Source organism: Oryzias melastigma, linkage group LG6, assembly GCF_002922805.2.
Source record: "Oryzias melastigma strain HK-1 linkage group LG6, ASM292280v2, whole genome shotgun sequence".
In the NCBI taxonomy this organism is placed as follows: Eukaryota; Metazoa; Chordata; class Actinopteri; order Beloniformes; family Adrianichthyidae; genus Oryzias; species Oryzias melastigma.
This window is the reverse complement of record NC_050517.1, coordinates 31,807,251-31,822,137: the sequence shown is the minus strand read 5'-3', so window position 1 is coordinate 31,822,137 and position 14,887 is coordinate 31,807,251. Positions and strand designations below refer to the sequence as shown.

At 39.5% G+C, this 14,887-nt stretch overlaps 1 protein-coding gene across 1 annotated transcript in view; it reads right to left on the bottom strand.

Moving 5' to 3' along the window:
- The window catches only part of si:dkey-246g23.2 (solute carrier family 66 member 2), a 271,509-nt gene that overhangs the window by 6,000 nt on the left and 250,622 nt on the right, over positions 1-14,887 (bottom strand). The window contains exon 4 of the mRNA XM_024281684.2: positions 13,349-13,565. Coding sequence (XP_024137452.1) covers positions 13,349-13,565 — 217 coding nt within the window. The remainder of the gene's footprint in view (positions 1-13,348; positions 13,566-14,887) is intronic.

The window sequence follows — 14,887 nt, the reverse complement described above, 5'->3', positions numbered from 1 at the left end:
CCCTCCCTGTACCTGTCTGACCTTCCCTGTACCCGTCTGACCTTCCCTCCCTGTACCTGTCTGACCCTCCCTCCCTGTACCTGTCTGACCCTCCCTGTACCTGTCTGACCTTCCCTCCCTCCCTGTACCCGTCTGACCTTCCCTCCCTCCCTGTACCTGTCTGACCTTCCCTCCCTCCCTGTTCCTGTCTGACCCTCCCTCCCTGTACCTGTCTGACCTTCCCTCCCTGCTCTGATGAGTCCTCCCTCCACTTCCATTCAGGTCTATTCTTAGAGACGGTAAACTTTATTAATTAGGCAGAGCCGTTCTCAGCGTAATTAGAAAACGTTTGGCAACAGAACAAAAAAAAACTCTGGATGGAGACAAAGTTGGTTAAAAGCTCCAGAAACCGGCTTTAGCCTTTATTTAGTCACCGAAAATTAATGAGCTCGATAGCATCAGATGTCTCCACTGTAAGTGGATTTGTCTCTCATGTTGGGAATAATAACGACACGCCAAAGTCATAGTTAAAGCCTGTTTGTGAAGTCTACGCTGTTGCCTTAGCAACTGGACAAAGTAGGACTGTCCACATGTTATACTTGTGTGTAGTTTTGGACTTATGTGATCATAATTCTTGTTTTGTGCATAATTCTTAATTTTTGCAGAATTTTTGATTTGTGTGTAGATTTCATATATGTTTGTAATTTTTGATTTGTACATAGTTTTGGACTTGTGCGTTCGTAGTTCTTAATTTGTGTGTAAATCTGGATTTGTGTGTAATTCTTAATTAGTGCGTAGTTTTGGATTAGAGTGCGCATAATTCTTGATTTGTGCAGAATTCTTGATTTGTGCAGAATTCTTGATTTTTATGTAGTTTTGGATTTCTGCATACGTAATTCATGACTTAAACACAGAAGTTTCCACAATATTTGTCACCATTTTTTGTATTATTTTCTACTGAGATAATTTAGAATGCCCTGCGACAGACGGGCGACCTGTCCAGGGTGAACCCCGCCTTCGCCCATCAGTAGCCGGGATAGGCTCTGTGACCCCCGCGACCCCGAAAGGGACGAAGCCGTCACGAAGATGAATGAATGAATAATTTAAAATATGGGTGAGTTTTTTTGGATTGTTTGTCCAGCATGAAACGGAACTGAACTGTTTTCCAGATTCTAAAAATCTTCTCAAATCAATCTTTCAAGGGTAAAAGTGAAACATTAACCCTACTTTGTCGCAAATCTCTTTAACTCATTGGAATATCAGACTAAAACAGAAATGGAGGACATTAGATTCTAGGGTGGAAAACCAAGAGATTCGTCTTTCTTTAATTCTATTGTTTTCTACAGAAACATGAAGAAGACAAGAGTCTGAACACAAAGGAAACCTTCATTCCACGCGTCTAGGTCTGCCTCTGGTGTTCTTCTGTAAAAATAATCATCAGAATAAATGGGAGTGATCTGTTACTCTGGACATCATCGATTATAACTACTAACTGCAGAAGATTTATCGTGACATAAAGTGAAGAAGTTGCTTTGAGCGTCTTCATCTCTACAATCCATACATCTATAGTCAGGATCTGTGAGGCGATGATTCTATTCCTGACTGATAAAAGTCACAGAGGAGATCAAGCTAATAAATATAAGTTAAGCTTCCCTGTTCAGTGGAAGTATTGATTTGGAATGACTAACATCTCACACATTAAATGAATCCAAATCCTGAGAAAACTGCAGAGGAACTTGTTAGGAGAACAAAGACAAAGGGGCGCCTCCTCCGTCACGCTCTGGCTGAAGCCCACACAAACTGAAGACACGGAAACACGAGCTCAGCCGAGCCGGGACCTGCTCCTCATTTATTACACCGACTTGACACCTTTATCTAAACTAAAAGGCCACCGATGAAGGAGAGCGAAGGGATGAAAACGTGGAGGGATTTCTGAGAGGAAACACTGAAGTGTGGAGGGTGAAGCTGAAGGGAAACGACAGGAGATGGATGAGTATTCAAACAGGCAGAGAGATGATGGATTTAGAGAAGGTTGGTAGAGGAACCCCCCCCACCACCATCACCACCCCGCCACGTCCAGAGTGACAGAACAGAACCGCAGAAATGTGTCGCCTGGGTCAGATACGAGTTTACATCGTCCCGTTTACTGAATGAAGGATCGTCGTTCAGCTAACATGAGAACCAGAGGAGATAAACTGAGGAGAGAAAACAGACTCACCCCGATTTATGATGGAGTTGTGTGTGCATAGTTCTTTATTTGTGTGTGCATAGTTCTTTATTTGTGTGTGCATAGTTCTTTATTTGTGTGTAATTTCAGGCTTGTGTGTGTGATTCTTGATTTGTGCTTAGTTTTGGATTTGAGCGCGCATCATTTTTGATTTTGTGCATTCCTTTGGTTTTGTGTGTGTGTAATCCTTGATTCGTACGTAATTTTGGATTTCTGTGCAGTTTTGTATTTTTGTGTGCGTAATTCTTGATTTGTGTGTATTTTGGATTTGTGTGTGCATAATTCTTGGTATGTGAGTTAGTCTTGATTTGTGTGTAGTTTTGTGTTTGTGCGTGCATAATGCTTGATTTGCACCTAATTTTTTATTTGTGTGGAAGTTATTCTTGATTTGTGTGTAGTTTTGGATCGGAGTGTGCATCATTTTTTATTTGTTTGTTGTTTTAGATTTGTGCTTAGTTTTGTATGTGTGAGTGTATAATTCTTGATTTGTGTGTAGTTTTGGATTTTTGCTAACATAATTTCTGGTTTTATGCATAATTCTGTGTGTAGTTTTGTGTTTGTGCGTGCGTAATGCTTAATTGTGTTTCTTTTTTATTTTTATTTTTGCATGCGTAATTCTTGATTTGTGTGTAGAATTGTATTTGTATGTGCATGATTCTTTTGGATTTGTGTCTCCGTAATTTTTGATTTGTGCTTAGTTTGTATTTGTGCGTTCGTAATTCTTGGTTTGTGCGTAATTTGGGATTTGAATGTCCGTAATTCTTGATTTGTAACTCATACAAGACATTTTGTGCATAAGTTCAAATGATTAAATTCAAAATAATACAGAATACAATTTACACATCCACAACTTAAAATGATAGCATCTTGAAATAAACACAATAACCCACAAATCTTTTGTTATCCACACACAAAACCACATTTAAGCACAAATCTGATGTGAGACTTTTTTCACGTCTCCAAGATCCATGTGTGAGTGATGCGTTTAAATGCTGCTGGCTGAACTTAGATTGTGAATGTTGGGTGTGGAAAGGCGGACTCTTGTACTCCCCTTTTACCCCTCAGACCCGGGAGTCTGATGGACTCATCGCTCCCTCAAGGCAGACTCCATCTATCGTTATACAGACAGCGCCAGGTCCTTCTCCACGCCCAGAGAGCGGAGCGGGACGTGGGGCTGATCGACTCTGTCTATGAGAATAGAAAGACTTTGGTGTTGAATGTTTTAAAAACACATATTTAGACTATTTTATATAATTATCGGGCATATCTGTTGAAGTGGGAAAATATCAAGTTTCACCAGAAAATATTCACAATCTAAGTTCAAAGCAGCTGAAAGGAAAACTCTGATGACCCAGCATTCTAGCAGCATTTAAATGCATCATTTACACACGAGTCTTGGAGAGTCTCACATCAGATTTGTGTCAAATATTATGTTGTGTGTATAACAAGCGATTAGTGCGTCATTTTTAAAGATTTGTTGTATTTTAAGTTGTGCATGTCTAAATATATTTTTTTTATTAATAATGTTTGTTCTTATGTACGAAGTGTATTGTATGAGTCACAAATCAAGAATCACACACAGATCTGGGTGAGTCGATTTTCTCTCCATAAAACACACAAAATCCAACAGAGCTGAGTGACGAGTTAGGAGAGAAACAGAGATTTATATTATTTATTTTTATGTTTTTCATCGATTTTATCTCCAATTTTGACATGTTTTCTGGTAAATTTATAATTTTTTTTTGTTAATCCTCAATTTGATTTGTTTTTATTTTCCTCAAAATGTAAATAAACAATTATAGCAGTTTCATAGTATTTTTATTTTATTTTTGGAAAGATTAAACATTATTCATTGGGAAAAACAGATTTTTATCATAATCCGAAGTGGAACCATTCTGAGTAAAATGAGATTTTTCTGTTCCACTTTTCTTTGTTCCTGACTTCAGTTTTTGGAAATGCATCATTCTGGCTGAGACAGCAGGTGACTCGCTGAAGAATTCTCTCTAAGATGTCTTTGGACGTCTGCACGATCCCAGACTTCCTGACATGGATCTCACTTCCTGTGGTCGAATTGTTTTCACTTTAGTATTTTAAACACATCTTAAGGATCTCATGGAAACATTTTGATTCAGATTCTATGATGTGTCAGTAACATCTTTGAAGTTCAGGGCGATTTTTGCCCCCCCAAAAAAAGAGCACAACGTACATACAACAACACACTCCAAGCAATAATTGCAACTTATTTGTGTGTTTTTTTCCTATAATTTTGTGTTTTCAAACACAACACACTAGTTTAAAGTTGATAAAGGCAGAATTCTTTTTGCAGAAGTAGAAAATGTTTAGTTTATAGTTCACAGTCTGTTTTCTATGTACTGAACATTTAAACCACTGCTTTTCATTTACAAATCTCTGAACGCACACCTGTAGAATCTTTTAGACCTCAGAAAAAACATCTTTCTGATAAATCTGAAGTATAAATCTAAACAATCCTGCAAAATTCTGCAGACGTCTCAACATAAATGTTGCTTTTAATGCTAATAAAATCACAGTTTTCTCGTCCTCGACGAGCATTTTTGTTTCTGGATGAAAACTTTGTTCAAAGGTCGACGACCAAATGGATTTCACATTAATGAAATGTCAGAAGTTAAAAGAATAAAATAAATGAAGCGTTGAGTAGAAAACAGCGTCCTGGTAATTGCATTACGCAGATGAAAGAAATAAATATCTGCATATCCACACCACTTCAAACAGACTCCATTGAACGGAGTGTTTACAGAACACTGCTGAGGTTCACATCTATAATGGATGCTAGAGATGAACACAAGAGGAGCAGGAACATCAACACAAGAGGAGCAGGAACATCAACACAAGAGGTGAGGCTGAGTTTAACCTGCAGAAAAATGTCCTTCACATTTTTGAATTTCATCCTTTGATGGTCGATCTATAAAAGAACCACAAAGACATGTTTTACCCTGATGTGAAATCACGGAGCTACGTCAACAACGTCCTTGAGTGCACATTCACAGCAGCTATTGGGAATCAACAGAGGAAGATCAAGAAAGCTTATCCTGATCTTTAGTTCTCTCATGTTGGATCATGTATCACAGAGTGAAGACAAACGCTCCGACATGTGAACAGAGGCTGCAGATTCGGTTTATATTCTTCAAAACCCACATTTTTCTGAACTGTGTTCATTGCACTCAATATAAAACACGTCACAGTCAAGGCCCGGGGGCCGGATCCGGCCCTCCAGGTAATCCTATCCGGCCCTCCAGGTAATCCTATCCGGCCCTCCAGATCATTTTATTTTATTGTTATTAATGACCCGATGTTATCTTGAGCTCATTTCTAACTTGGATAATTTTGACAAAATATATTCCTATGGAGAGTAAAATATTGAAAGTCATTTAAGATATAAATTGATTTATTCTGGAATAATATTCCTGCCTTTTTATTATTCATAATTATGTTAAAAAGTTACAGTTTATAAAGTTGACATTCTGCTAACGTTTTGGACTATCTATTCATTTACTAAGATTTTTTTTAGCCTGTTTTGGAGTTTAGCTAATATTTCTTCAAAACAGTTTGGAAAATTCTTGTCTGTGATTTTATGAAACGGGTGATTTAGCAATGTATGTTTAGGTTGACCGAGCGTTAGCATTAGCCACCCAGGGAATTCCATTAAACGTTAGCATCAAGCTAGCGTACTTTAGTGTTTATGTGCTAAATCATTTTTTATTTTTATGGATTGATTATTAGTTTATTAAGCTTAGATCGATTCAAATCGATTAATCGATTTTATCAACCCAGCCCTGAGCATCATAGCTAATAAAGGCTAACGTATTAAGCTAACAATCCCAACCGAAATGTTCATTTCAAATCCATCACCAGGATTCAATGCCAACTGCACCAAACCACTGTTGACTAACTTCTAAGTCCAGTGGGACGTTGTGTAAGCCAGGAGATTACGAGCTATGCTAAAGCTAACACAGTAACGGCCGATCTTCATAGATTCAGATATGGGCGGGGCTTTTCTACTGGAGCTGCAGAGCATGTTGACGTGAGACTTGAACTAGTTGAGCAATCACAAAATTCAACGGTAATACCTTGTTTCAACCTGCAGGGGGCAGCAAAGAGACCATTTCAGACTATAATTTCAGGAATTTAACAAGTTTATTTTAAATTGCCAAAAATGTGGAAAGGACCAACGGACAGCACTTTTAACCCTCATTTATAGAAGTCAACAGACAAAAAAAGTGGTTTTACTGTTTGGTTACCAAACTAAAACTGGTGCCATCATAGAGAAACACCCAAAAGGGACATGAGCACCCATTACTGTGTGGTATTTAGAACACTCATGTTAAGCTTATGGTGAAACGAAGCACATCCAACTATTTAACAACTTTATAGAAAATCAAAACAGCCCTGCACATTTTCATGTTTCAGTTATTGAATAAATGTGTTTGTTGCATCTAAAAATCCCTGTAAGCCAGGAGTGTCAAACTCAAAGGCACAGGGGGCCAAAATCCAAAACTCACCTTATCACTGAAGCCAATAGCTGAAAATGTTGAAGCTGATAGCCAGCTAAAATATTAGATGAATGTCAAATTAGCATAAAAAAGCCTAGGTTAGCCAAAACAGCTAGCATGTCGCTGACGGATTAGCTAAACTTCAAAATAGCATTCACAATCTGATTAGCTAGACTTCAAAATACCCTAAATAACTGAAAAAAGTCTAAATTAGCTGAAACAGCTAGCATGTAGTAAAATACTATCTAAACTTCAAAATAGCTTTAAAAACTAAAAAAAAGAGGCTAAATTAGCCAAAACAGCTAACGTGTCACTGAAAGATTAGCAAAACTTCAAAATAGGTTAAAAAATTGAAAAAAGACTAAATTAGCTGAAACATTAGCTAGACTTCAAAATAGCCTAAAAACTAAAAAAAGAGGCTAAATTAGCCAAAACAGCTAGCATGTCGCTGAAAAATTAGCTTACGTTCAAAATAGCCTAAAAAACAAAAAAAGGCTAAATTAGCTAAAACAGCTAGCATGTCACTGAAATATTAGCTAGACTTCAAAATAGCCTAAAAACAGAAAAAGCCTAAATTAGCCAAAACAGCGTTTATTCCAGAATTAATCAACTTAAACCTTAAAAAACTTTCAATATTTTACTCTCCATAAAAGTATATTTTGTCAAAATTATACAAGTTAGAAATGAGCTCAAGATAACATCAGGTCATTAATAACAATAAAATAAAATGATCTGGAGGGCCGGATCCGGCCCCCGGGCCTTGACTTTGACACACGTGCTGTAAGCTCGTCTTCATTGATGAAATGTTATATGTTTGTGTTCCTGGGAAAGCAGGATTAAGTTTCTTGTGTGGAATCAAACTCAGCACGGCCCCCATCAGGTCGGGGAGTCCTTATAATGGGTAGAAAATATCAAGTCCCGTGGAAAAAAGGGGGCGGGGCTTCAAAGGGATTCAGCAACCTCTCTTTCTTCTTCTGACCGGGAACAGTGGAACATTGGAGCTGTACTCGTGTCCACATATGCTGGATTCTGTGGGTGTACACATGAGCTCCGACTGCATGCAAAGTGGTTCCACAGCAGGGCTGCAGATCTCCCTCAGGGGGGCAGATAGGGGGAGGGAAATCAAAGGGCCCAGCAAAGAGAGGAGCTGTCTTAACCCACCAACTATGAATTATGCATGTTGTTCGATCGCACACAGCCAAACACTGAAAAGTTCCCAACCTGACAGAAAAAGATGGATTCTACATCACAAAACGAGCCAAAAGGGAGGCGAGAAAGACTAATTCACAGAGATCGCCTCAGGTCACTTCTGCAACTTCTATGAGGTTATTAAGCTGGTCAGAACCCAGGACATCATCACAGCTGCTCCAGGAATCTGAATCCATTTCATTTAATTTGGAAAAAACATCTTATGTAATACATTTAAATAATATACATTTTAATGAAAGCAATAGCAACAGTTTACAATATTTTCTGGAAAGTCCTTAAATTTCTGAAAGTTGTGGACAGAACTATAAAGGGTTTCAACAACCTGTAAATACAGTAAAGTTCCATAGAGGACAGTATAGAAGAACTGGAAGGACCAGTGAAGCCTCGTCTCCACCCAGCGGTCGGGTCCAGGATTTTCAGCCTTTCTATCGTAAAATGGACCATGAAACGGTACCGAACCGAACCTCTTGGGGACCCCTGTGGGTTCAAGTCCATTAAAAGGTGGAACGGGGCGGTTGAGGCGGAGCCGCTGTCGCCACCCGTTGATTGGCAGAAAGTGAGGACGACATTAGAAAGCGCCAATAAAGCGCTCATTTAAGCTAACGTTTGTTAGCAAACGGGTTTTTGCGGTTTCCTGAACTGCAAACGTTCCTAACCATCCTTGGTTACAGTCTGATACAGAGTGAGCTTGAGGGATCCATCTATTGCACAACAATGACACAGTAGTGGTCTACACCAACCTACGGCCCGCGGGCCGGTTCTGGCCCTCCTCCACAGTAGGCTAAATTAGACATTTTTTTGTTTTTGTTTTTTAGGCTAATTTGGCATTTAGCTAATATTTCAGCTACATGCTAGCTGTTTTAGCTAATTTAGGGTTTTTTAGGCCATTTTGGAGTTTAGCTAATATTTTAGCTACATGCTAGCTGTTTTAGCTAATTTGGGTTTTTTTAGGCTAATCTGGCATTTAGCTAATATTTCAGCTGCATGCTAGCTGTTTTAGCTAATTTAGGGCGTTTTTTGTTTTTTCAGATTTTAGGCTAATTCACCATTTAACTAACATTTTAACTGGCTATCAGCTTCAGCCTTTTCAGCCATCTTTTTTTTTTTTTACCATTTTTAGTTATTAGCATTTTTAGCTATAAATTTCAGCATCTTCAGCTATCAGCACTAGCATCTTCATCAGTCAAATTCAGTTTATAGCATTGACACTAGCATTATCACAGGTAATGATATATATCCAGTTACTAGTTAGTTTAAAGCTAATGATAGCTAAGATGTGTGTTTTACATCCAGTTTGTCTATGACCCAATTAGTCGACTAATTGAAAAAAATGATCGGTGATTAGTTGGCTATTAAAATAATTGTTTGTGGCAGCACTGACGGACTGCAAAAAACTGTAAACGTCTGTGAAGAACGAAAAAGAACTGTAAGAATTACGGACTAAGCATATAAAAATTCTTTTATTATATATATAATGAATAAATTCTTGATGCAGCTTCTCTTTCGTTATAGTCGCACCGTTTTGACTCACAGCTACATCATCGGTCTACACCCCACATGAGGGCTGATGGTCCAACGCTCAATGGAAACGCTCACTTGAATTGAACCGGACCGTTCTAACCCGGCCAAGAGGGGACCGGTCTGGTCCGGACCGCTCAGTGGAAACCAGGAATAAATGACTATAAAGTCTGTAAACGTGGTGTTCTGGTTCTTTACAGATGTAGACACTCTCCAAAAACACTTCAGCAGAAAGAACACGTGGTCCGTCCACAGATTTTATGGCCCCCGGGTCATGATTAGATCAGGGGAATGCGTTGATTAATTTAAAGACTCAAAGACGGGGGAGTGAGGCAGCTCACATCCACAGAAAATGAAGTAACAAACCGAGAAGTGGAGGTTTTTCTTTTTTTACTCAATAGTAAAGTCCTACCCTGTCACGATGATGAAGTATAAGTCTGCAGAGAGAAAAGTGTTGTAGCTCAATGCAAAGGTAAAGGTCAAGGAGAGAAAACACAGACAAATGCAGCTCCTCACTGTTGGAAATGTGGTTCAGTCAGCGGGGAACGCTGGATCCAGTTTGCTCTGGATTTGACATAATCCTGGTTTTATCCCACAAAAATAGAGAACAGTGTAACCTTGACATTTGATAAAACTAATGTGAGTCCCAGTATTACTCTTAATCTCTGTCACCTCCACAGCTATTAATACAAATGGGTTCAATATCAAACTGAAGCGATGTCTCTCAGCTCCAGGTGCAAAAAGAACTGCACATGTGGAGCTTCTGTCGCTGCTTCTGATATTATTTACTAGTCTATTGCGGCTCTTTTGGTCATAGTTTGGAGCTTTGATACAGATTTATCCAAACATTTGTGGCACTTTGAGAGAGATAAACTGGTAAAAATAACATCTTCCATTGTCATTTAAGTCACTGAACATCAACAATTATCCCAATAATTCATTAGAAGTCTGCAACATGGATAAATCTGGAAGAAAACTGGTGGAAAAAACTAAATGAATGAAAGGTGGTGAGAACAGATGCATCCTAATGTGTGAGTATAAGTGTAATACAGGGGCGGTGTTGTGTTAAGCTCTTATCCAGCCTTCTGTTGAGTCTCCCTGCTGTGCTGCTTCATCCATCCAGTCCTTCTGCTCACCTGGGAGGTGTGGCCACTGTGGCCTAATTGGCACCTGGTGGCTATCTAAGTTGGAGGAGGCCTCACTCAGGCTGTGCAGCCTTTGGGTTTTACTTTGAGTTCTGCTGGTATGTTTTGTTCTTTTCTTCCTCAGCAGTCTTACACTGCTGGGTTTTGTTGTTTTAGTTTGGGGTTTGGTAGTCTTAGTTTGTTTGTTTTCTTCAGGTAGTTTTGGTTAGGAGGAGCTGCTGACTCAGACGGTCGACATGGCTGGGTTAGCGGTCTTCGTGACTTATTTTCTGTTTGCCGAAGGTTCCAATCTCTTATTTTTATGGTTCTTTCATTTCAGGACACAGGATTTCCTTTATATAATAAACTGTGTTCGTTTCATTGTCATTGGTGTCCAGTTTTTGTCATTGTCCCCTTCTGTGGACCCGAGCCGGGTTTACACGTAGGGACGTGACACTTGCATCCCTGGAAGGCGGTGGGCGGGGCTGAGCGGCCATTGACACCCTCACACTTGCAGCCTCTGCAGGGACGCCGCTCTGATGAACAATACGCTCACAGATTTCTCGGTGGTGATCACACTTTCTGCATCACAGCCCAGAGAGTCTGCCTCAAAAAGGTAAAGGTGTCGGCGAGAAGCGCCTCGGGAAACTTCCATTAGGCGGTCATAAAAGGGAGCGTTACCCTGACCTAAAAACAGGGGAGCGTTGGGGGGGGGTTACTAGAAAGGGGAACGGGAGTTAAATTCACAGCTTAGACGAACACTGCTGCACATTTTCTCCACTGCCCCATTTTTGGCCGTTGTGTAAATTTAGAAGAGCAGTCAGGACATAAAAGAAGAGTCATTTCACGCCGTTTACGGTCAGTGGGACACGCCGTCACCGCCGTCCTTCACACGGAAATGCTGTTTCTTTTTCTGCAGAAAAACCAAATGTGTAAACTTTAACGAGACTAAAACCAACAAGACTCCCCGAGCAGGACGCCGAGCACTCACCTGCACTAACAAACACGACCTTTGTGTAAACGGAACTTTTCACCAGATTAATGAAGGCTGCGGAATCCAAACGATGGAGTTTTCACAAAGTCTGAGATTCATTTATGAGAAGAGCTGCTGGTGTTTTTGGAGCCAGTTCTGATAAATATTTAGTTGGAGAATCAACACTTTAACAGAAATGACAGAAAACATTCAGCCTTAAACAAACCTCGACATTAACCTTACATATGATAAGGTCTAATGTTGTACAAAACAAAACAAAACCACTTTTCTCGTTTGATAAAAAGGTCATCATAGAGTCAACAGAGACGACAGGAATCCACCGCGTTGGTGATTTCTGGTTTCTTTGACTGATTTATCCCGACTTATCTCAGACAATAGTCCAGGTAATTTTACTCAAGCTTCATAAACTTGAAGCTTCAAGATTTGATGAAGGGAAATTTGAGTTTCATGAAGTCTGCTCTTATTGTTTGGAAAAGTGACAAATCTTTTAATTAAGTTACTAAAAGACGACGTCAGAATCTCCATGCAGCACAATGACCCAGATCAGAGTTTCAGCTCAAGATCAACAAAATGATTGAGTTTCAATCTGTGTTTTTACTGTGTAGACGGCAAGACACAGAAATATTTTAAGACCGGAGACGAAAGTTCTAAGATCATTGAAGACCTTGGAGATGAAGGTGTGTCCTCCAGGAATGCACCAACCAACACTAATTCATTCACAGATAATTCCATCAGTCCGTCCATCCGTCCATAATCCTTTCTTCCATCCATCCATCCATCCATCCATCCATCATCCTTTCTTCCATCCATCCATCCATCCATAATCCTGTCTTCCATCCTTCCATCCATCCATCCATCCATCCATCCATCCATCCATCCATCCCGTGTATCTTCAATAACACTTGATGATACTTGTGCTTTGACAAAACTACAGTCAACATTTATTCATGACTTTAAAGTTCCACTCCGATCATCTTTTGATCTTTTCTTAAAGAGTTTCCAGTGTTTTTCTTTTTGTTATTATGATTATGCTGTTTGCTAGGACATAGTTTCTGTAGAGCGCCAGGTGTTTATTCGAAATTTACCTCTGAGTTGTGGGGAGGACTGTTGCGGAGTAAGCCCGTCCCCATTTCCCATCACCCATTTGTTAACACATTCTCCTGCTAGATGGATTGGGATGGAGGAACAGGATCTGACCTCCGGGGCCTCGACTTTGACACGTGATGTAAATGATTCTGTTCATTTGAATCGACCGAACGCTCCTCCTCAGATGAAACCGAACGCACACTTACAGGAAACAAGAAATCTCATGTAAAATGACAGTAAGCTGTAACTATATCATTAAGTCTCTTGGATAAAAATGTAATCAAAAACAGCCCACTTTTTTGATTGAGAAAATACCCAACAGTTACGCACAACTACCCAATTCCCCATAAGTGTGCGGTAAAAACTCACAAGCTGCTTCGTAGAGAGGAAAAGTCTCTTTTTATTTGGTCTTTTTTATATCTGAGAATTAATGACCAGCAGAGCATGAAACCATCTATTTTCCGGCCTCACGGTTTTCGCTGATAATAGAAGAGCGATCTAATGAGGAAATAATTATAATTAGCGTGGTTTTCTATGTCATTAGGGGGGTTGAGCTGAACATCACCTGTGTTGGAGGATAATCGCGACACGTTGATCCTCTCTGATGCAGTCATGGAGACAAACTGCTCCAGTAAAACAAGTCTTTTGGTTTTTTCAGATGACGGGGAAGCGACACGTTTACCTCATTCCTTTGGTGGAGCGGTTGTTGAAGTTTTGCAGCAGCTGCGGCAGGCCCAGCATGGCCTCGAACGTCACGGCGAGCGAACCCAGAGTCTCCACAAAAACGCCGGAGTCCATCAGCAGCAGGGAGACCACGGAACACAGCACGGCCAAGCCGAAGCAGAAGAGCAGGTAGTCTTCAAACGCACTCCACTTCCAGAAGTACTGAAGGTTCAGGTCTGGACGGGAGGAGACACACACGGTCAGATCTGATTATCATCAGAGAAACCGAACCGTAGACGAGTGGGGATATGACATTCAGGAATAGGAATGAGTCGCCCGGCAGGATTATTGGATGATGAAATTAGGACACGGACAGCATGTGGGAATGGAAACATCATTGTGGTGAAGACATTCAGAGAATGAAGGCTATAAAGTCAAGGATAAGAGGAGAGGAGGGAAACTCTGCAAGGCCAGCACTCCTGATTCATGCAAAAGTGGAAAGATAAATGCAATCCTCCAAAGCTTTTAGCTTCCTTTTACTTTGAAAAGACCCGTCGGGTGCTGGTTTCCATACTAAAGTACGTCTCCAAAACAGCAAAAACTAAAAAAAAAAAAAAAATAGAAAAGTTCCATTACCTGCGATAAATGCTAGTTTGAATGCTTTCTGCTGAAAGTAGTCGCTGAAGCTTTTTGCTGAAAATGGTGACGCAATTTATTTTAATTACTAAAGGGATTTGCTGAAAATGCAAAAGATATTTGCAAAATGTTAAATTTGCTAAAACACTGGAAATTTCGTTAAAGAACTACGAAAGAGCGCTGAAATTGACCTAAATTTCTGAAAAATTTGTAGTAAAATAGTTTAAAAATCCCAAATATACGCTAATTTTGCTAAAATATTATGTGTTGCTTAAATATGAGATAAACTCCAAATTAGCCCAAAAAACTTAAGCAGGTCCCTAATTAGAGAAAAAAGCTGGCTCATTGCTTTAAAATGAGATAAACTCTAAAATAGCCTAAAATTCCCGAGTAAACTAAATAATTTTTTAAAAAGTTAGCCTGTTGCTAAACTAGAAGTTAAACTCTCAATTGGCCTAAAAAATACCTAAGTAGCCAAGACATTAGCATGTTGCTAAAATATTAGCTAGACTCCAAATTAGCATAAGAAAACTTCAGTAGATGCAAAATTAACCAAAAAAAGAAGAAGCTAGCACATGGCTTACTAATTAGCTAAACTCCAAAAACTGCCTGAAACTCCCCAGTAAACTAAATCAGTCAAAAACGTTAGCTTGATGCTAAAACAGAAGCTCAACTTTAAATGAGTCTTAAAAGCTCCAGTAGATAACGAATTAGCCATAACAAAATAGGCTAGCACATTGATAACTTACTAAACTCCAATTTTGCCTGGTAAACTAATTAGCCAATAACATTAGCATGCTGCTAAAATAGAAGCTAAACTCCAAATTAGCATAAAAACCCTCAGTAGATGCCAAATGACCAAAAACAAGAAGCTAGCACTTTACTTACTTACTAGCCAAACTCAAAAACATCCTAAAGCTCC